Below are 22,453 nucleotides of genomic sequence, written 5' to 3'. Positions count from 1 at the left end.
GAGGAACAGGTGCTGAGCAGAGTCTGCAATACACTACCGGAACCTGGTCCTTCAAACACAGTATCTCAGGTCAGCTCAGCTTACGAGACTTTCCAGAGAGGTCACTTCAAATAAAGTGCAGAGGTGAAAAGGGTTTTTTAAATATATATATTTTTTGAAGAAGCGACAGACAGCCACTGAATAATATCACGCTGTTCTGATGTCAAATGTTAAAAAAAAAAGAGACAGCTCCATACTGTCCAGCTCCCACTGTGGATATCATTCTGAATGCGCTTACCGTTTCATATATTCCAATGATTTTCCCAGATGTGAAGTCTCCATTGTTTTGCGATTTCAACGCAAAAGCAGCCCTATTACCGATTTCCTTACTCCCCCGTCCATCTCTCTCAGGATCCCCAATTATCCCGAATTAGATCGCCCACCGCCACCAGATAACTTGATTATCAGAGTGGAAACAAACCAGTTTACGTCAGAACCTGACAATGAGCACATGTTCCTCTATCTCCGCTTGACCATTACCCCTTTTGTCTGACACTGCCAACTCCTTGTGAGGACTAACCTCAGTGCCCTCCCATGCAACTCAGGCTGTTATTCTTTTAACTTCTAAGTCTCAACAGAAAGTGCCAGCAGGCTATTTGGCCATGGGGTTAATCACAATGAACTCCAATCTATGTTCATTTGAAGCTCAAGCAAATGCAACTCTGAGCATAAGTCACTGCACTGCCATTCTCTAAGGGAAGCCTGGCCAAATGCCCGTATATCTAACTCAAGGTCCTGAGGCAAGCCATAGGACCCATTGCCATTGGCTTGTCCCACAATCACTGAGCAAGGGATGCAGCTGGCCACTGAACCATGTCATGGATGAGCCATATGCTTTTGTTAAAAAAAAGTTACACAGGTTTATTTGACAGAACATTGAAAGAGATGGCAACAGAGGATCTGAATGAAGGCAGCAAGGCAGAGAGGGGGGCAGTCACGGAGTCAGAAACTTCAGCAAACATTTTGAACTGAGAAAAGGGCATTTGCTTTAAAAATAAAGATAAAAATCACTGGACTAATAATCCAGAGATCCAGGCTACTGCTCTGGGGGCACAGGTTCAAATCCCACCATGACAGCTGGTGGAATTTAAATTCAATTAATAATCTGGAAAATGAAGCTAGTCTCAGTAATGGTGACCATGAAACTATCAATTGTTATAAAAACCCATCTGGTTCACTAATGTCCTTTAGGGAAGGAAATCTGCCATCCTCACCTGGTCTGGCCTACATGTGACTCCAAGATTCACAGCAATGCGGTTGACTCTTTAACTGCTCTCTGAAATAGCCTAGCAAGTCACTCAGTTCAAGGGCAATTCAGGATGAGCAACAAATGCTGGCCTTGCCAACACAGCCCAAATCCCATGAATGTAAAAAAAAAGATCTGAATCAATTTAGTTTCTACATGTCCCAACTGAATTGCTCCAAATTAACCCTATGCTGTGCGAGAGCTGTCAGGTCAGTCACAATAGATGTATTTTACCAGGATTGAGATTCCCTAAATATTTGAAATTCCATTTTTATAATTACACTTTTTATATTACTTGATGACAATTTAAGAGTGTGTGCATGAAAATGTGTGAGTATGAGAGTGACAGAGAGAGAGAGAGAGAGAGAGAAAGAATCTGTGTAGATACAGCATCACATTGCGAATAGATTGGAAACGATGGAAAAACTCAGAGAAAGTGACACACACCAGAGCCACTCAGTGATATATGGGTCAACACTGTTGCATTTGCTCATCACTTCAACCCAGCTATTGCATACAATGAACAGGACACCAAGATGATCCTTGTGATAAGTGGCAAAAACATGAGTGAGTTAGGGTCAATTCCACAAGGATCTTAAAAGCTTTTTGGAGTGAGCAGGAGAGTAGGATTAGGCTGGGTGGGATATTAAAAGGTGCAGGGAGTGAGGAGGAGAGTAGGATTAGGCTGGGTTGGATATTAAAAGGTGTAGGGAGTGAGGAGGAGAGTAGGATTAGGCTTGGTGGGATATTAAAAGGTGCAGGGAGTGAGGAGGAAAGTGGGATAAGACTGGGTGGGATATTAAAGGGTGCAGGGAGTGAGAAGGAGAGTAAGATTCAGCTGGGTGGGATATTAAAGGGTGCAGGGAGTGAGGGGAAAAGTGGGATTAGGCTGGGTGGGATACTAAAGGGCGCAGGGAGTGAGGGGGAGAATGGGATATTAAAAGGTGCAGGAGGCAAGGGGGAGAGTAGCATTAGGCTGGATGTATTAAAGAATATTGTGAGTGAGCAGGAAATTGGGATTAGACTAGCCAGCTTGTAGAAAAAAACACCAATCTAAAAAGTTAGCTAGCCAGGTACTATGATGTAAAATTCTTTGATTAAATGTATATTTTTAAACTCTAGTTAATGTTTTTATAGGGGGAAATTGATCTGAAGCAAATTTGAAGACTGATGTGGACAGGAGATGCTGTTTTATCACATCCCCAACTGAGCCTGTGATTACAGATGCACGTGAAATGCCCCAGGGCTGAGGGAAGCCCTGGGAAAGGGTTAAAATAAAAGAGAAATATTTCAGAGATCTCCCTAGAACGCCCTCTGACTGTGTCCCGCCTCCTGCTTATAAAAACCTGATCTCAGCGAAGCCTGAAACACTTGGAGAGAGGCAGAGAAAGATACAGAGAGTGAGAGAGAGAGAGAAAGAAAGAGAGAGAGAGAAAGAGAAAAGGGAAAGGCAAGAGGCAGAGAGAGGGAGTGACAAAACAAAGTGCAGAATAGAGATCAGAGGGGAAGGAAAATTATCTTGGTGGGGAAAGGAAGGGGGAGGAGAGCCTAAGTGACCTCAGTATGAAGTGCTGAAATTTATTTTATTGGATCTCGCCCCCTGGGTTTCAAGGGGAAATAAAAAAAGGGAAAGCACAAAGGGAGACGCGCTGGGTGAACTAATTCCCATCTGTGCACAAATGTCTTTTGCCATGCTGAGATCTGTCCCTAGTCGCTGCCTCTACCCGGAGATCAGCATGCTGTCAGAAGGAGATGAGGAACTCGACAGCGAGAGCTCGGGTTCGGAGACATCCTTCAGTCTGGGACCTTATGGTGGAGGAGGAGGAAAGAGGAAGAGGAAAGCCAGGGTATCGGGAGTCATTAGACAGAGACAAGCCGCAAATGCCAGGGAGAGAGACAGGACCAACAGCGTCAACACAGCGTTCACGGCACTCAGGACCCTCATTCCCACCGAGCCTGCCGACAGGAAACTGTCCAAAATAGAGACCCTGCGGTTGGCTTCCAGTTACATCTCGCACCTGGACAACGTGTTGCTGCTGGGAGAGGCTGGGGATGGACAACCCTGTCACACGAGCACGTCCAGCTACTACCCTGGCAGCAGAGTCACCGAGACAGAGAGCAACCAGCCCAAACAGATCTGCACCTTCTGTCTGAGCAACCAGAGGAGAATGGTAGGTAGTGACTTTCCTAACATTCGTGGGTATGTGAAAGCTCTGAGCTCTGGTCTCGCCTGCAGCCAGGTATCTTTCATTTGGGTAGGAATAAGCATATACAATCTGTGAGGGAGCTTTTAGACCTACAGGCCAGCGCTGTATTTATTTTTCCATGTACGTAACATCCTCAATCCACTGTCTACTGGAGAGTCCATGTCTCTAACGAGGCTATGGCAGTGAATAGGCCATCTTCAAATAACTACAGCCACAAAACTTCAAGTTATCGCTCACCCGAATCTCTGAATAACCTAACAAAGTTTATCCATCCTTGTCTTACTGCAAATAACTTAAATCACACCTTCCTACACCCCAAGTAAACCCCCCCAAAATTTTCTAAATGGTAGTAACCTACATAATGAATGCTGTTAGGCAGCTCATGAAACCAATAGTGAAACCAACTGCTGAAGCCCTGAGCTCTTCTCAAATTGTTCTACAATCCACAATTCTCTTAGAGTTTAGCACAGAAAGATGTTACACAAGAATTTAATTCATGTTAAATTCATTCTGCTGTGATTTACGGAAACACACTGTTGAGCCAAGCAATTCATTATGTGAAGTACGGGTGATGTTTCAATGTGACGCTATGCTAAATAAAAGCAGTGCAAGTATTATTATTTACTCCTTTCAACCCAACTGCTTGCTTGCAGTTTAAAGAGACTCAAAATTAACAGGTAACTAATTTGCAAAAAAAAATTATTTAAAAGATTAAGACAGCTTTCTTTAATCTTATTTTTATTACCGATAAATCAAATGAAGTCCTATTTTAATGTTGTAATACTCAAAAGAGCTTCTCTTCAGCTAGTTTCAAATAAACACCAAAATCTTACAGCAATCCCTTGTGGTTGATAAAGATACACAATCTCATTGGGCTTCTGCACACATCAAACCATAGGAAATATCCGAGACAAATAATACAATGCCAACCCCAGATACACCATGTGAACACACATCATACACAACATGAACACACCACATCAGCAAACAGGAATAACCATCACTGCTCACCCATCCTCAAACACATCACAACAACCCGCCATCTTAAATTCAGCAAGACAAAACATTCTCCCCTCTGTTCAGTGCTGCGCTCTCTTAATTGCTACTTTTTTGGATGAAGGGTTGAACCCAGGGCCCGTCTGCCTGTTTAGGTAGATGTAAAGGATCCCAAGTCACTACCCGAAGAGGAACAGGGGCGTTATCTTGGTATCCTAGCTAAAGTTTATCCCTCAAGGAACATCAAACACAGATTAAGATAAAAGCAAAATACTGCAGATGCTGGAAATCTGAAACAAAAACAAAAATAACTGGAAAAACTCAGCAGGACTGACAGCATCTGCGGAGAAGAACACAGTTAATGTTTCGAGTCCGTGTGACTCTTCATACGGACTCGAAACATCAAACACAGATTAACTGGTCAATTATCTTACTTAGTTTGTGGAGTCTTGCTGTGCCCCATTTGGCTGACATGTTTGCCTCCAAAACAAGAGTGATTGCACTTCTAAAGTAATTAACTGGTTGTGAGGTGCTTAGGGATGCCCTGAAAGGCCTATTGAAATGCATGTTGCTCTCAATGAACTCACGATTATTTTGAAGATCTCAATTAAAATTACAGAGATGGATTTGTATTCAAATGCTGTTTAAACCAGATGAGGACTGTGATTTCACCATGAAGGGGAATTTTACTTGCCACCCTTCCCTACAGAGATAAAATGGGAGGGCAAAGGGGTGTGAAAATGGCTTTTGCTAACAAGACATACACTGAATTGAATCCCTGGACTGGAGAAAGACAGTTGGATAACTGTCTGCCTGAATGATTCTCCAAACACAGAGTGAGCAAACCTTGCTGTAGTGCTGGTTGGGACCTGTTTATCGAGCCAGTCATCAATACACATAACCCACCAGGTCTCACTCTCCCGATCTCACATCCAGAAGCCATCACTTATATGTAGATGGATCTACAGTTCAGCACAGTGGAAGAGATCTGCTGCTAGCACACACTTGATGGATAGATTACACTGGCTTTTGTGGGACAGAGATTCCAATTTCACATTTCACATCAATACATTTTCCGGATGCTGACAGAAAGATAAGGGATCTGACTCTGTAATGCAGGGGGTTTGAAGCTGTGATTTGAATTTAAAAAACCTCTCTGGAAAGTACAACCTGTAAGCAGATTCTATAATAACTTTCCAAAGGAAATTGGATAAATGCTGAAAAATTGCAGGGCTATGTGGAAAGGCCAGGGAGTTGGGCAAATTAAATTGCGTTTTCAAAGTGTCAGCACATGCATGATAAGTGGATGGCCTTTTTCAGTGCTGAATGAATCCATGATTCCTTCTGTGATTTGAGATAGTACCGACTGGGGATAGTGCAGTAAGATCGCCTGATGTGATTCAGGTTCATTCACACTTGCCACTCACTCGCCCATCGCCTGAAAAGTCAAACCCCAAAGTGCTGGCGATTGGATCCTGCTCGAGACCATGAGTTGCTTCAATGTTCCTGAAATCCCGTCAGGATGTGTTAGAAAGGATGCGCAAATTCCTCAGGCCCTTACACCACAGACTGTTGAGATCAATCAACAGGACAAATTAGACTTATACAGCTCTTTTAAAATGAATCGCCCCAAGGTAATTCACCAAGGTGTAATCAGGCTAAAATGCACACACAGGCAAATAGGCTGATATTAGGAAGGTTGACTAAAAGAGGTGGAGGTTTCAACATGTGTCTGAAAAAGGAGGAGCAGGAGATGGACATGCAGGATGCAGAGTGTGGAGGGGGGGCGGAATTTAAAAATGGAATTAAGGAGAGGATTAGGTGGCTAAAAATACTGCCGTCAGCAATGGGGTAAAGGGAGAAGTCTTGCACAAAAGGCCAGTCTGAGGAATGATGATTTTTGGGTGGTTCGAGAGCTCAAAGGTACTTGTACAGATTGCTATTTTCAAACTCAGTTTTGAAAGGTGAGAATAATTTTAGTTCTCACTGTGGACGAGAGCAATTTATGGTGCATCGTGCCCTTTAAACTTTATTGGGTTAGGTGAGATTTATATTTAATACAACTGATTCCTATCTCTGAACTAAACCTAGCAACAACACTACCCATTCGTTGGAGCAATTAGCGTAATTATTCATTACTGTGTGGAGGACACATTATGAGGCCAGCTTTGGGATTTAGTTTGCGTCCGAGCAGTCAGATCTTATTATTCACCGCCACTGCCACCATTCTCCCAATCTCTGAAAGCAGTTAATCATTAGATCAAAAGTAGCTTGTGACTGGTTACAGTCTTACTCAGCCACAGATTATGAAGCACATAATGACATACCAATGGTGTCAGGACTAATGGTCTCCGCCACCGGCCTCGACAACATCACCTTGATAAAGCACAATCAACAAGTCCGATGCCATTTCCCCAATCAGATCTTTCATGATGACAACACCTGATGATCAATTTTATTCCTCTTAAAAATTTCCCAAAACGAGCCCAAAAACTCATTGGAAATCTAAGGGGTTGTTGTCAGACCACCAAAATGTCTCATTAAGTTTTGATTTAGTCATGCTGCTAATGCTTCAGCAATTGGAAGGTTACAGAATCACAGAATTGTACAGAGGAGGAGGAGGAGGCCAATCGGCCCATCGTGTCTGCACCAGCTCTCCGAATGAGCAATTCCCTTAGTGCCATTCTCACCATAAACCTCCACATTTCTTCCTTTTCAAGTAATAGTCTAACACCCTTTTGAAAGCCTCGAATGAACCTGCCTCTCAAGCAATGCATTCCAGACCTTAGCCAAAGTTTTTTTTTTCATTTCGCTTTTGCTCCTTCTGCCAATTATTTTAAATCTGTGCCCTCTCATTCTCAATCCTTTCACGAGTAGGAACAGTTTCTCCTTATCTATTCTGTCCAGACCCCTCATGATTTTGAATACTTCCATCAAATCACCTCTCAGCCTTCTCTTCTTCGAGGAAAACAGTCCTAACTTCTCCAATCTATCTTAATAACTGAAGCTCCTCATCCCAGGGATCATTCTCGTGAATCTTGTCTGCACTCTCTCCAATGCCTTCACATCCTTCCACAGTGCAGTGCCCAGAACTGAACACAATACTCCAGCTGAGGCCGATCTAGTGTCTTATATGAGTTCAACGTAGCCTCCTTGCTCTTGTAAAGGCTAGGACACTTTATTAACTGCTCTCTTCACCTGTCCTGCCGCCTTCAATGGCTTATGCACACGTCCACCCAGGTCTCTCTGCTCCTGCACCCCCTTTAAAATTGTCCCCTTTGTTTTTATTGTCCCTCCATATTCTTCCTACCATAATGTGAACTTCTGCCACCTGTCCACACATTCCATCAACTTTCCTACATCCTTTTGACTGCACTATCCTCCTCACAGTTCACAATGCCTTCAAGTTTCATATCATCTGCAAACTTTGAAATTATGCCCTGTATACCAAGATCTAGGTCATTAATACATACCGGGGAGAACAAGGGTCCCAACACTGACCCCTGGGAAATTACACTACAAAACTTCCTCCAGTTGAGGAAACATCCATTAACCACTACTCTCTGACTTCTGTCACTCAGCCAATTTCATATCCATGTTGCTACTGTCCCTTTTATTCCATGAACTATAACTTTGCTCACAAGTCTGTTGTGTGGCACTGTATCAAATGCCTTTTGGGTGCAGCACTGTATCAAATACCATTCACTATTCAGTTCTATCCACCTCACACATGTCTCTATTCAGATGCTGAGAATGATACCACATCAGAATGCTCCCTCCATTAAAGTAATGGACGCAACCTAACCCTCTCTGTTTTAAACTATCCTCCCAGTACCCGAGCACTGGATGAAAGCTGACACTCCAGTGCAGTAGTGAGGGAGTGCTGAAGTCACAGTTGCTATCTTTCAGATGAAACGTTAAACTGAGACCTTGGCTAAACCGAGACCTTGGCTCGGATCAGGCGAATGTAAAAGATCCTATGGCATTATTTTGAAAAAGAGTGGGAGAGTTCTCCCCAGTATCCTGGTCAATATTCACCCCCCAATTAACATCAGAAAACAGATTATCTGGTCGCTATCACATTCCTACTTGTGGGAGCTTGCTGTATGTAAACTGAATTGGAAAATTGGTGGGGTGGTAAATAGTAAGGAAGATAGCCTTAGATTACAGGAGGATATAGACGGACTGGTCAGATGGGCTGATCAGTGGCAAATGGAATTTAATCTGGATAAGTGTGAGGTGAGGCACTTGGCAGGACGAACAAGGCACGGGAATACACGATGAATGTTAGGACCCTGGGAAGTACTGAGGATCAGAGGGACCTTGGGTGCATGTCCACCGGTAGCGGGACAGGTAGATAAGGTGGTTAAGAAGGCATGTGGGATACTTGCCTTTATTAGCCGAGGCATAGAATATAAAAGCAGGGAGGTTATGCCGGAACTGTATAAAACGCTGGTTAGGCCACAGCTACAGTATTGTGTGCAGTTCTAGAATCCGCATTATAGGAAGGATGTGATTGCACTAGAGAGAGTGCAGAGGAGATTTACCAGGATGTTGCTTAGGCTGGAGAGTTTTAGTTATAAGGAGAGATTGGACAGACTGGGGTTATTTTCCCTGGAGCAGAGGAGATTGAGGGGGGACATGGTTGAGGTGTACAAAATTATGAGGGGCATAGATAGGGTAGACAGGAAGGAACTCTTCCCCTTGGTGGAGGGATCAATAACCAGCAGCCAGAAGGTTTAGAGGGGATGTGAGGAAGAATTTTTTCATCCAGAAGGTGGTGGGAACCTGGAACTCACTGCCTGAAAGGGTGGTTGAGGCAGAAACCCTCATAACATTTAAGAAGTATTTGGATATGCACTTGCGATGCCATGGCATACAAGGCTATGGGCCTAGTGCTGGAAGATGGGATTAGAATAGGTGCTTGTTTGACCGGCGCAGACTCAGTGGGCTGAAGGGCCTTCTTCTGTGCTGTAGACCTCTATGATTATGATTCTATGACTGCCACGTTTCTTAAATTACAACAGTGACTACGTTTCAATAGTACTTAATTAGCTGCAAAGTGCTTTGAGATGTTTAATGGTTGTGAAAGGCACTATATAATGCAAATCTACGCTTTTTTTCAATTCATGCAACCTTCCAGCTATCTGCTCCTACAGAAGCAGCAAATCCCCAAGCCTTCTCCAGCATCATCGGAGTAATTATAAGAGCAAAATGTATGCCTCAAATGCATCTGCAGGGAATGTGGGGCAGGAGGGAGGAATACACAACAGTCAAAATAAAGCAGCCCCAGTATTATTGAACTGTAATTTGTCCCATTATATTCTGTCCTGAACACTCCCAGCAACCCAAGCCCATGCAACTCCTACCAGTCTTGCCCAGGATCTCCTATTCCATGAGTTGAATTTTTTTAAAATTTCGTTCAAGGGATGTGGGCATTGCTGGCAAGGCCAGCTTTTGTTGCCTACTCCTAAATGCCCTTGAACTGAGTGGCTTGCTAGGCCATTTCAGAGGGCAGTCATACATTGCTGTGGGTCTGAAGTCACATGTAGGCCAGACTAGTAAGGATAGCAGAGATCCTTCCCTACAGGGCATTGGTGAACCAGATGGAATTTTACGACAATTAATGATAGTTTCACGGTCACCATTACCGAGACTAGTTTTCAATTCCAGATTTATTAATTAACTGAATTTAAATTCCACCAGCTGCTGTGGTGGGATTTGAACCCATGTCCCAGAGCATTACCCTTCTGGATTATTAGCTCACTGACATTATTACTATGCCACCATCTTCCCTAAATTGATCTTACTAAACAGGATGATTGACATGGCAACTAAAGGTACTGATTTTCTTAAATTGAGCAGCTCACAGTATCTGACAAAATAGAATCATGTAAAAGGTATTGAACTGCTTTAAGCAGATTTTGAGTACTCTTTCCTTCTAAACCAGCAGAAACTGGATGAGTGCAAGAAGTTGTAAAGAATGGTGCAGTCCGAATCATAGAATGTTTATAGCATACGAAATGGCCATTTGGCCCATTGTGTGCATGCCACATCTCTGCATGAGCAACCCACTCCCCCGCCCTGAGTAGCCCCACATTTTTTTTTATTTAGATAACTTTCCAATTTTTTTTTAAAGCCATGATTGAATCTGCCTTCATCACACTCAGGCTGAGCATTCCAGATCCTAACCAATCACTGCGTAAAGAAGTTTTGCTTCATGTTGCCTTTGGCTCTTTTGCTAGTCATCTTAAATCATTGTCCTCTGGTTCTCATTCCTTAGATGAATTGGAACATTTTCTCTCTTATCTACTCTGCCTAGATCCCCTCATGATCTTGAATACATGTCTGCCAAATCTCCTCTCAACCTTCTCTTCTCAAAAGCTTCTCCAATCTCTCTTCATAATGCAAGCCCCTTAACCCTGGAACCATTCTTGCAGAAAAGATTTGCATTCTCTCTAAAGACTTCACATCCTTCCGAAAGTGTGATGCCCAGAATTGGACATAATACTCCAGGTGAGGCAAAGCCAGTGTTTTATATAGGTTCATCATAACTTCCTTAGTTTTGTACTCTATGCTTCTATTTGTATTACCCAGGATCCCGTGTGCCTTATTAACCGCATTCTTAACCTGCTCTGTCATCTCCAATGCTTTGTGCACAAATACGCTGTTATGGCATAGCTGATCATAAATGCTGAGTTGTTCAAATCCTAAAGGGAAACTTGAAACAACTGCCACAACTTGTTTTGCAATTTGTATAAATTTCGAGATGCGTGCCTTAAATTCAGCTGTAATAAGACCACCAAGTCTTACAGGTTTTTACAAAACTAGATTAAACATTTATTAAGAAAAATGATTTTAAGCATATACATACGTCTACATATTACTATTATAGTAACTTCTAAATCCCCTACTTAATTTGACTCCCAGTCACACTTTTGTTAAGGCAACAGTAAGATACACAGATTTGAAAAGACCCAGGCAAAGAAACATGATACCCTGAACAAGTCAAATTCAAAGTGAGTTTTTAACTTCAGTCGTTTGAAGCAGCATGAAGCATAGATGCTGAAGGCTTTCACACTTGTTAGATCTCAAAATGCCTACTCTTATACACAGCCTTAACTCCTTTATACATATTTTCCCCTTTGAATACAAATTTCCGCTGTTACACTGTGTCTTTGGACTTTATCTTTCTGATAATAAAAAGCTCTCTTGGCACTAAGTTTTACCAGTAAATCATTGGGAAAAATAAAAAACATAGTTCCTAAACTTCACCCTGCTAGGTGACACATTTCACCCCTCCTATGAAAACAATCTAGCCTGGTTTCTTCAAAAATGCAAATATTCTTTTGCACCTTACATTCTAAACTTGCTCCCAATGTTTACATCAAAGCCTTCAGATCAGCTGCCTTTAATCCAATTAAGTCTCACACACGACACATACAGACACAGATACCACTATTTTACAATAAAACCCAATAACATTATGAGAATTATTTCTTCCTGACAAGGTCCAGGTCCCTCTGCTCCTGCATCCCCTTTAGAACAGTATCCTTTCTTTTAAAAACAAAAAAACTGCGGATGCTGGAAATCCAAAACAAAAACAGAATTACCTGGAAAAACTCAGCAGGTCTGGCAGCATCGGTGGAGAAGAAAAGAGTTGACGTTTCGAGTCCTCATGACCCTTCGACAGAACTGTCGAAGGGTCATGAGGACTCGAAACGTCAACTCTTTTCTTCTCCACCGATGCTGCCAGACCTGCTGAGTTTTTCCAGGTAATTCTGTTTTTCCTTTCTTTTACATTGTCTCTCCTCATTCTTCCTATTTAAATAAATTATTTCACTCTTCTCTGTACTAACTTTCATCTGTCACTTGTCTGCCCATTCCACCAGGTTGGCTATGACCTCCTGAAGTCTGTCACAGTTCACAACATTTACAAGTTTTGTGTCATCTGCAAATTTTGAAAATGTGTCCTGTACACCCAAGTCTAAATCTAGGTCATTTAAATATGTCAAGAAAAGCTGTGGTCCTGATACCAACCCCTGCGGAATCCCACTATTTACCTTCCTCCAGTCCAAAAATAACTGTTCACCACTACTCTCTATTTCTTGTCACTCAGTAAATTTTGTATCCATGCTGCCACTGTCCCTTTTATTCCACCGGAAAGTCTGTTATGTGACACTTAATCAAGAACATTTTTTTGGAACTCCAAGTACACCACATCAACCACATTATCATTAACTCTGTTACCTCATCAAAAAAAAATCAAGACTAGTTCCGCTGAGAGCGGCATAGAAGATTTGAAAATTTTGAATGGAGAAAGATACCTTCCTCTGCTTGGGGAGACAGTAATTTAAAATGGTCAGATAGAGTGTAAAGACAGATATTCAGAGAAATTTCAGAAAGTGGTTGAGGGAAAGAACATTGTGCTGTTTAAGGGTAAGTTGGATAAATATTTGAAGCAAGGGAGACTAGGAGGAAATGAAAGTATTATTAGTTTTGGACTGATCTAGAGAATAGCCAACATGAGTACAATGGGCCAAAGGGCCTCCTCCTGGGCCATAAACTGATGATCTTCTGAGGCTATTTCTCAAACTCAAAACAGGAACAGACATTTTGTGTTAAAGAAGAAACGGCGATGAGTGGGTCCATTACTTCAGTCTATTAAGATTCAGCTTGCAGTTTTAAAAAAGGTGCATTTTTAGACAATTTTGGACAAAATCATTGCATAACGTAGTCGACCTAAAAATGTTTCGGGGATTTGATCCACCACAAGGACCAACAAATTTCAGCATGGACAGTGAGCACTCTGCAATTTCACACACAAACAACCAGCAAGACAGGAGCGGGTATTTGCACACAGATGGACACAGGAAAGATCAGGCCCCTAAGGTAAGCACATTTGATTTGGGAATAACTTGAATTATTTCCAAGATCATGTATTGTGCTGTAGATGCTGGAGCCACTCTCAAGGTTATAGTAGAAGGTTTCAAACTCCTACTCATTGCTCTGGATAATTCAGAAAGGTGACCATTCCGAAGAAGAGTCATATTGGACTCAAAACATTAACTCTGTTTCTCTCTCCACAGGTGCTGCCAGACCTGCTGAGTTTTTCCAGCACTTTTTGTTTTTATTCCTGACCATTTTGATCAAAGTAGACCAATAAGCAGAGGGTAAACTTGTACTACAAAGAGAGGCGAGGAAGACAGGGAATGCCCAAACAAAAACAGTGGCAGCAGCAGAATCCACAAGCTCTTTTCAAAAGGGAAGTGGTTAAATATTCGAAGGAGATTCATTTTAAAAGGGCACGGGGTAGGGTGGGGGGGGGGGGGGGGGGGGGGTGAGGGGGGCTGAAAAGCTCTTCTTTCAGACAGCCGGCACTGGCACGACCAGCTGAATGAGTTTGTTATTTTGTTGTAAAATTCTATGCAGTCCTGCAGTTTCAAATTATAGTTCAAGCTTTGAAATTTTTGTGGCAAAAGGACTACCCTGGCAAACTCTTAATTTAATAGACAGTCATTATTCTCACACTTCTTGGAATGTAATTCTCAGCAATCTACTGTGTGTGCTGTGAATGTAGTAAGATGTCATTATATATCCATTGACATGGTCATGGTCATGGTCATACACTGTGTCTCTCCCCCACTTTCAGCAGCATCCTCCCCTCCTACATCTTGGTGCTGCTCTATGGGATTATGCAAGTGAGCCCAGAAACACCCTATACCCTCACAGAAAATTCAAACTCTGAACTATTTTAAACTGAATAGGATTGCCTTGATCAATCCCACCTTCAGCTTTAGGCAATAACCACCCCTAGCTTCCATCGCGCATAGTTCATGAGGTGATGTGATTAACTGTGAGATCAGCTGCTTTTCACAATACCTTCTCCTGGATAATGTTTACTAACCAGAAGTAGACAGAAGTGAAGGTGAGAATGATATGCTTGTTGAAAGCATACTTGCTCTGCTCCCTTTCTCCCAGTTCAAGCCCAGACGGCAAAGATATAGTAACGTATTTCAAGCTGGAAACGATGATGGGCATAGTAACTTAACCCCCTTCTTTCCCATGACTTCTTTACATAGCATTCATAAAATACAATAAAGCAGGAATACATTCAGGTGCAAGAACTTCTCCACTTCCCCTCTGAGGCTCCTGTTTCTGAGTCCTGTTCCTGCTCAGCCACCTGCACTGGCACTTTCGGAGGTGGCTTTCAGGAAAGATCTTAAATCTGCTTGAGTCAGTTTTATATTCTTTAAGTTGTAACACCTACCGTGTCAAGGAATTGCATTTAGAGAACAGCCAAAAAACCTTTCACCTTTGAAACTTTGCTGTTACTTTTGCTCTTGCTATTACTGGGAACAGAAATACACAACGGTGACTAGCATCTGAAAGGGGAAAGCTTCAAGTGTGACACTCTGTAAAATGAAGAGTGTAACTTGCTGACTAACTTACTGCGCATTTTCAGTAATTTGAGTGTGCTCCCTCCCACAGCAGTTGCCAAATTCTCCTCATTGAGACAGGGTACAGTAGTGGAATGGATTTTCCTGGACTATTAACCGAGCTCAAAGTGGCAGTTTGAGAATTTGAATTCAATTTAAAAAAAAATATATTTATAGAAATGAAATGCCAGTCTCAGTAACAGTGACCATGAAGCTGTTGGATTGCCGTAAAAATCCAACCAGTTCACTAAGGTCCTTTAGAGAAGGAACCCAACAGTCCTTACTCGGTCTGGGCTTACGTGTGACTCTCGACACACACCAGCGTGGGAGACTTTTGAATAAGAACTAATAAATGCTGGAAATTCTCAGCAGGTCAGGCAGCAGCTGCAGAGAGAAAGACAACAGTTAACGTTTCAGGTCAATGGTCCTTCATTCTGATAAACAGTCATCAACTTGAAACGTTAACTCTGCGTCTTTTCACAGATGCTGCCAGACCTGCCAAATATTTCCATCATTTTCTGTTTTTATTTCAGATTTCCAGCATCTGCAGTATTTTAACTTTTGTGTCGCGGTTAATTCTCACCTTCCCTGAGCAAACCACTCAGTTGTATCAAACCTCAAAAAAAGAATAAGGCCTTCACCGTATGGACGGCAGTGAATCACGAGAAGGGTAACAGTCTTCTCAGGACAACAAGGGATGGGCAATAAAAACCAGCCTTGGCGGAGACACCCAAGAATAAATAAAACTCACGGCTCAGATTACAAATAGATTGTCAGCCTTAGCTCTGAGCTATTGATGTATAGCATCCTTGCACATATACAGAAATCACTTTCAATTCATCTACTGTAGCTGAATATATATATGGTAAAGAGAGAAAAAGCTTTTCAAGCTCACCCTCGTATTCTCTCCCCTTCTTCCACCATCTTCAGTATCCTGATTGATCTTCAATGCTGAGATGCCCCTACATGATCTGCAGGATTTCTCTCAGGGTTCAAAGATCAATTTGGGATCTTGTACACAGTAGAGATAAAAACCTCTTTCAGGCGTGTGTTAATGATTCAGTGTAAGACAACTTAAAAGCTGTGGCAAATCTTACAAGTATTATATCAAGGTTTCTTATTTTGTTTCATAACCTTTCACCAAATTTATTAGTTGAAAAAGACTGCACTAGACTTGGAGATTAGGAGGAGGGGAATGAGAAACCAAGTTAATAAATGACAGGAAAGTGTGATGCACAACCAAGAGCGAAGGGAAGAATGATTAAGACAAAGGATGGGTGAGGGTGTCAGTGAGGGCACAAGTGCCACAGAGATCTTCATTCTCACACATACAGCCATCAACACACAAACTGAACCTACACATGTTTAGCACTGCCTATATTTTTTTAAAATTGAGAGATGGAAGAAATCTACTTTACATTGTATATTTGAAATGAGCTTAAGGCCTCCCCTCTACGGTCTCCCTTATCTTCCCCCTCAAATCACCCCACCCTGCTACGTTCCTCAGCTCCTTTCCCCATATATGCCATGCACTATATGCGACTGCCAGTAGCATCTGTCCACCCAACTGAGTGACAAGGTCACCAACTTGAAACAACAAAATAACAATTTTGAGAAGAAATTACAAGCAGAGTTTCACTGGAGGCATACGTTAGGTAGGCAGACTCAGCCTGTGCTGCTTACACGGAGATAGGTGTAGCACGCCTGTCGCTCGCCCCGCAGCCCACCCAGTTCCTGACCTCTGCAAAACTCAGACACAACAGAAACACAGGCGGGTAGGAGCAGCTCGACAGCACAAAGGCTTCACTGAGACACGTGAGATAAAGCTGGCACACAGTCAAGTGCAACAGACAGAAAATCATGGCAGGCTATTTTTTAAAAAAAAACTTGCAATAAATGTGTTGAATTTTAATCAGAAGTTAAATTACAGTTAACAGGCAGACTGCCAGTGATGAGAGATGGATGCAAGGTGTTATTCTATAATGAAGTTGCTTGATGCAAGGAAACCAAAGAAGTGGATTCTGTTCATTGCGTCATACATGTCTGAGGTATTTAGGTAGGTCTCAACTTTAGAAAGTGGATTCGTTGGAAAACAGAATTCTCTTCATCACTCAGTAGCAAAGCTCACTTTTGAGGCAAGCCCCTCTCGACCAGTTGAGCACATAAACTAGACTAACTCCAGTGCTGAGCTGAAACTGATTATTGGTATAAACAGTTGCTTGTCAGTGCAGAACTTAGAATATTGCTGAAAAGAGAGACATGTTGCTGAAGCTTTTCATCTTGCACTCATCAGGACAAACACAAGAATGCCAAATTTCAAACGATCACAACAATTTAACCTACAGGAGATAAGGGACACAGGGATCTGTTTTCTGCAAGCAAAAGGAATATGTTGAAGCCTTGCACATTTTGTGAATTTCCTGGAGCTTGAGGAGCCTATAGTTCCCCATTGCTTTCTCCATGGCAATACCTTGGCCAGAGTCAACTTGCCAACCAATCAGCACTTTTCCGCCTGTAGTATAAACCATTGTGATCATTTGAAATTTGGCATTCTTGCATTTTCCCCCAATGAGTGCAAGATGAAAAGCTTCGGTAACATGTCTCTCTTCTCAACAATATTCAAGTATTGGCATTTGTATATTTATACCTGGGACGTGGTCAATTCTGGCACAGCAGTATTTTATTGTGCAGTCCAGTAGCCTTGAAAGCATTAAGAATCAAGTCTGGAATGTGAGGCTAATGTAGGTCAGACCAGGTAGGGGTGGCAGATGTTTGTGAGCCAGTTGGGTTTTCAACGACAACCCTGACAGCTTTCCATGGCAATTTTTTTTTTTAAAAACTGGTGCCTGTTCATAAATGGATAGATTTATTAAATTCAATTTCGTAACTTGCTGGAGTGGAGTATGAACTGTCAGTCTTTGGGCAGGAGTGAAGAGATGTATTCAGAAACTGGTGCATTATGATGATGCGCGATCGTGATTCAGACTGTGCCTCTTCAACTAAAAGTGGTTCACTTTGGCCACACTAAGCTAACAGAGTTGGTTACTACTGTTGCAGTGCAGAATGCTGACCCTCCACCCCAATCAGTTAACAATTTTTAACTCCGTTCAGCCACCATTCTGCCTCAACTGGTGACAGGCTTCCCTGGAGTCAGAAAGTTGTGGATTCAGGTCCCAATCGAGGGCATAATTCAGTCTGACACTCCCAGGACTGTACTGAGGTAGTGGTGGCTTTCAGCCGAGTCATTAACCTGATACCCCCACTACCCTTGCGTGTAGATTGAAAAGATTCTGCAGCGTTTTTTGAGCAGGAGTCCTTTGGTGCACTGTACAACATGCCTCCCTCAACCAACTCCACCAGGAACAGATGCATTGGTTATTTAGTTGACTGCTGTTTGTGGGACAATGCTGATGAAAAATGGTTGTCACATTTAGTTACACGATGGCAGTCACTGTATTTCCAAAGTAATTCATTGTCCGGCTACTAAGGTGCAATAAACAATTTATTGCTAAAAATTAAGATCCCACTCATAATGCCCTTGTGTCTCCTATTGAAGTATTATTTGCAACCCATCAGTGTAACAAAACCTTCCTGTGAAGTTAGACATGCAATAAGAATGCATAAAGTCTGCTCCTGATACTGAGGTGTTTATATCTTTACCAGGGCACCGCCCAACACATGTAAGTGCATTGGAATAAGTTTTAGAGAAGGTTTACTTGAACAACATATGTAATACCAGGAATGGGGAGGTTCTCTTATGAGGAAAGGTTGGACAGGCTAGGCTTGTATCTACTGGAGTTCAGAGGATTAAGAGGCGTCTTGATTGAAACATACAAGATCCTGAGCAGTCTTGACCGGGTGGATGTGGAGAGGGTGTTTTCTCTTGTGGGAGAAGCTAGAAATAGGGGTCATTGTTTAAAAATAAGGGGTCGTCCATTTAAAACAGAGATGAGGCGATTTTGTTTTCTCTCAGAGGGTTGAGAGTCTCTGGAACTCTCTTCCTGAAAAGGCGGTGGAAGCAGAGTCTTTGAATATTTTTAAGGCAGAGGCCGATAGATTCTTGGTAAGCAAGGGGGTGGTAGGTTATTGGGGGTAAGCGGGATGCAGATTTGAGGTTACATTCAAATCAGCCATGATCTTATGAAAAGGCGGTGCAAACTCGAGGGGCCGAATGGCCTGCTCTTGCTCCTTGTTTGTATGTAGCACATTGCTCCATACGATAGAGAAGATTAATAACTGGAGGCTGAAGAGTCCTGTAATAGAGAGTAGTGTCAGTCTTAAAAAATTTAAATCATATAGTTAAATGTGACAACCATTTTTCATCAGCTTTGTCCCACAAACAGCAGTCAGCTAAATAACCAATGCATCTGTTTTTGGTGGAGTTGGTTGAGGGAGGTATGTTGTAAAGTGCACCAAAGGACTCCTGCTCAAAAAAATGCTGTGGAATTTTTCCACAAATGCTGCGGGTGCCAGACAAGAGGGCTTTAAATCAGGATCTTCCATAACAATGTCCCTGTGACAGGCTGCCTCAAGAGTTTGTTACAAACATGTCAGACACCTGTTATGGATGGGTGTAGCTACAGCGGTGACTGTAGCAGCTTAAGTTGGCAGCTCACCACTGCCTTCTCAAGGGCGTTAGGAATGGGCAATAAATGTTGGCCATGCCAGCAATGTCCACCTTGTCTTCCCAGGGGCGAGAGTGGAGTGAGTCCCACAGATCACTTAACTTCCCCTAATTGTGATAAAGCACTAAATTTGGGTTTCCACTGAGTATTGGTGCACACTGCAGGCCCAGGATCAGGAACTCAGCATGAAGAGAGTCACCACACCGTGAGGCAGTGCACTGAGCTATTCAGTGGAGGAAGGTGAGGGATCAGGTCCAGTCAGATCAGAGGCAGAATTGGGAAACCATCAGTCTGGAGTATCTAACTTAGCATAAAAAAAGAGTCAAACCTCAGTCAGAGTGGGGAAGGAATGAAATGAGAGGCTCTTGTTTTTCAATTAAGTTCTCCCAAGTCTCAGCACGACCGAAAAAAAAAAGTTTCCAGCCCCATTTTCTGGGCAGCCACAAATCAAACTAACGCATCACACATGTCTGAAAGCTGAAGAGGTGCGATAGGAGTTTTCACTGTGTGGTTTTTCCAGCCTCAGCTTCCTGAGCTGTCAAACCTCTCAATCAAGGTGCAGGCGGTGGGGGTGATCTTGAAAAACATTAAAACCTGGAACAAAGAGCAAGTTGGGAAGTTTTGAGGGATGGGGGTGGAATAGATAGAGCGCACAAAAAAAAAATCAGCCTGCAGTGGGGCCAGTGCCTCGGCTCCAGGCAGCGCTCAAATCCAGATGCAACGACAGCAGCTGCTGCACCTTCATGGCAGCAGATTCAACTAATCTGAATATACCAGACAAACCTCACAATGTGAAGGTGTGGAAGTCGCTCTTGTGGAGACGAGGTTACTACAACAGGCTGGGGGAACTGGATTTCAATTCCTAGCAGAGGCAAATTATCAACACAGGGAGAAGTTGGAGTCACAACTCTCGCCACACACAGAAGAGTCCAGCAGCGCTCCCTCCCATCACACAGAGATCCTACTGCTTTCACCATTTCAAAGAGCAAGTGCAAGAGCTGCACTGCCAACCAAGCTTTAGAGGTAGTTAAATGTCACCAATGTAACTCAAAGTTAGACAGATGCCAACCACAGAAAAAAAAGAGAGCCTTTAATGAGTTGCTGCAAAAACCATTGGAGGGGTGGTGGGTAAGCTGATAGAGCTCCAGAGACTCAAAGCTTTGTGGTCAACCCACTCATGTGTAACACAGCTGAGCAGCAGCGTGAAAAGGTACAGTCAAACTTGCGCCTAAATGAGAATAACCTCAAATCCATTTCCTTTCTTCCTGCAGAACAAAGACCGAGACAGAAAGAGCACGATTCGAAGTTAACAAAGATGTCAGCAACCCAGCCCACGGACTTTGCGAGCTGGCGGCAGACACACAGGGGAGCAACGAGCAAGACTGCGCCCCGCAGGAAGAGAAACAAAATAAATAAGGAGCATGTTGAGGACAAGGCTAAAAATCTGCAGGAGGACAAAAGGTGAATGAAAACCTCGACACCTGGGGCCAGGCTGGATTCCACTCAGTTTAAAAAAAAATCATTGGCCTCAAAGCGAAGACTCCAGAGACAGACAAGAGTTCCCAACCTGCTCCTTTGCAAAACAAAGATGCCAGCACACAGCCACACTGGTGTGACACAGCCGAACTGGTGAAAGCTGGCACCAAGGAGGAAATTCACAAACAAAATATGACAAAACTACAAAGTGGCTTCAAGAATTGAAAAGGAACTTTCATTACATGATTAACTTCCACCACATGCTGGTTTGTCATGTAATAAATATGTAATATAAAAAGTCAATTTTGTACATAAAATAAAAATCTCAACACTCCAGGCTTCATTTCCAGCGGTTTATTTGGGGTAAAATCATGGTTATGGTGATGCATTAGAGAGCTAGAGGTGACAAGTTCAAATCCTGATAAATCTGGGGTGACCATCAAATGGTTCTCAAGGCCTAGAGAGAATGGAAGCTGCTGGCCCTACTCCGGTCTGCTCTACACACAGTCCTAGCCTCACATTGTGTGCTTGACACAGGAAAATTAGTCTTCATGACCCTCAAAATTATTTCACATGCTGCTGAATAACCCATTAACTAGAGTGTTCGTCACCCTAGTTGAACTGGCAGCCTACCAACTCTGGAACTTCCAGAGGTACTCAGTACTGCCAGCATACAAATAATTCTGTTAATTCTTCAGCTATCAGTGTTTCACAATTGAGCTTGCTTAGAGTTATATGGCACAGAAGGAGGCCATTTGGCCCATCAGGTCCATTCCAGTTTTCCTTGGAGTAATTAGTCCCACTCCCCTGGTCGATCCCCTTGGTCCTGCTGGTTAATTTCCCTCAAGTGCCATTCCAATTTCCTTTGGTAATCAATGTTTCTGCTTCCACCACCGTAGTAGGCATCAAATACCAGATCATTACCATTCACCATGTAAAAAAAGTTCTTCCTCCTATTCTCACTGCATCTCTTGCCCAAAACTTTAAATCAGTGTCTTCCACGGAGAGGCGGTGGTGTAGTGATATTGTCATTGGACTAATAACCCAGAGATCCAGGGTTTGCTCTGGGGACCCAGGTTTGAAATCCACCATGGCAGATGGTGAAATGTGAGACAACCCCCCCGGTACCCATTAGAAATTCCAGCTGCGACAGAAATGAACCTTACAGATGTAGGTAGTCCCAGTCTGAACATGGGCCAGCGTGGAGTTAGCTGGTTGCAACCAGAAGCAGTACACTATGATCAACTTCCGTGCCCCGGGCTGCAATTCCTGATGAGAAGTAGGAATCAGATGAAGACAGTTTTGGATTGGGAACAAGAGCAGGCTATTTGGCGCCTCAAACCTGCTCCACCATTCTTGACCGATTCTTCATCCCAACTCCACTTTCCCAATTGATCCCAACTGCCCTTTGTGAGAAGAATCGCT

At 42.9% G+C, this 22,453-nt stretch overlaps 2 protein-coding genes across 2 annotated transcripts in view; one reads left to right on the top strand and one right to left on the bottom strand.

Annotated features, from left to right (window-relative positions):
* bop1 (BOP1 ribosomal biogenesis factor) overlaps positions 1 to 22,453 on the bottom strand; it is a 188,915-nt gene that overhangs the window by 92,409 nt on the left and 74,053 nt on the right. The window lies entirely within an intron of this gene.
* Positions 2,743 to 20,961, top strand: scxa (scleraxis bHLH transcription factor a). The gene is made up of 2 exons (XM_041184206.1): positions 2,743 to 3,456; positions 20,824 to 20,961. Exons 1-2 carry the CDS (start codon positions 2,965 to 2,967, stop codon positions 20,860 to 20,862), a joined length of 531 nt encoding a protein of 176 aa, XP_041040140.1. The 5' UTR covers positions 2,743 to 2,964; the 3' UTR covers positions 20,863 to 20,961.

The sequence above is a fragment of the Carcharodon carcharias genome, chromosome 3 (genome assembly GCF_017639515.1).
Source record: "Carcharodon carcharias isolate sCarCar2 chromosome 3, sCarCar2.pri, whole genome shotgun sequence".
Taxonomy (NCBI): Eukaryota; Metazoa; Chordata; class Chondrichthyes; order Lamniformes; family Lamnidae; genus Carcharodon; species Carcharodon carcharias.
Note: the sequence above shows the minus strand (reverse complement) of the source record. Positions and strands in the feature narration are given on the sequence as shown.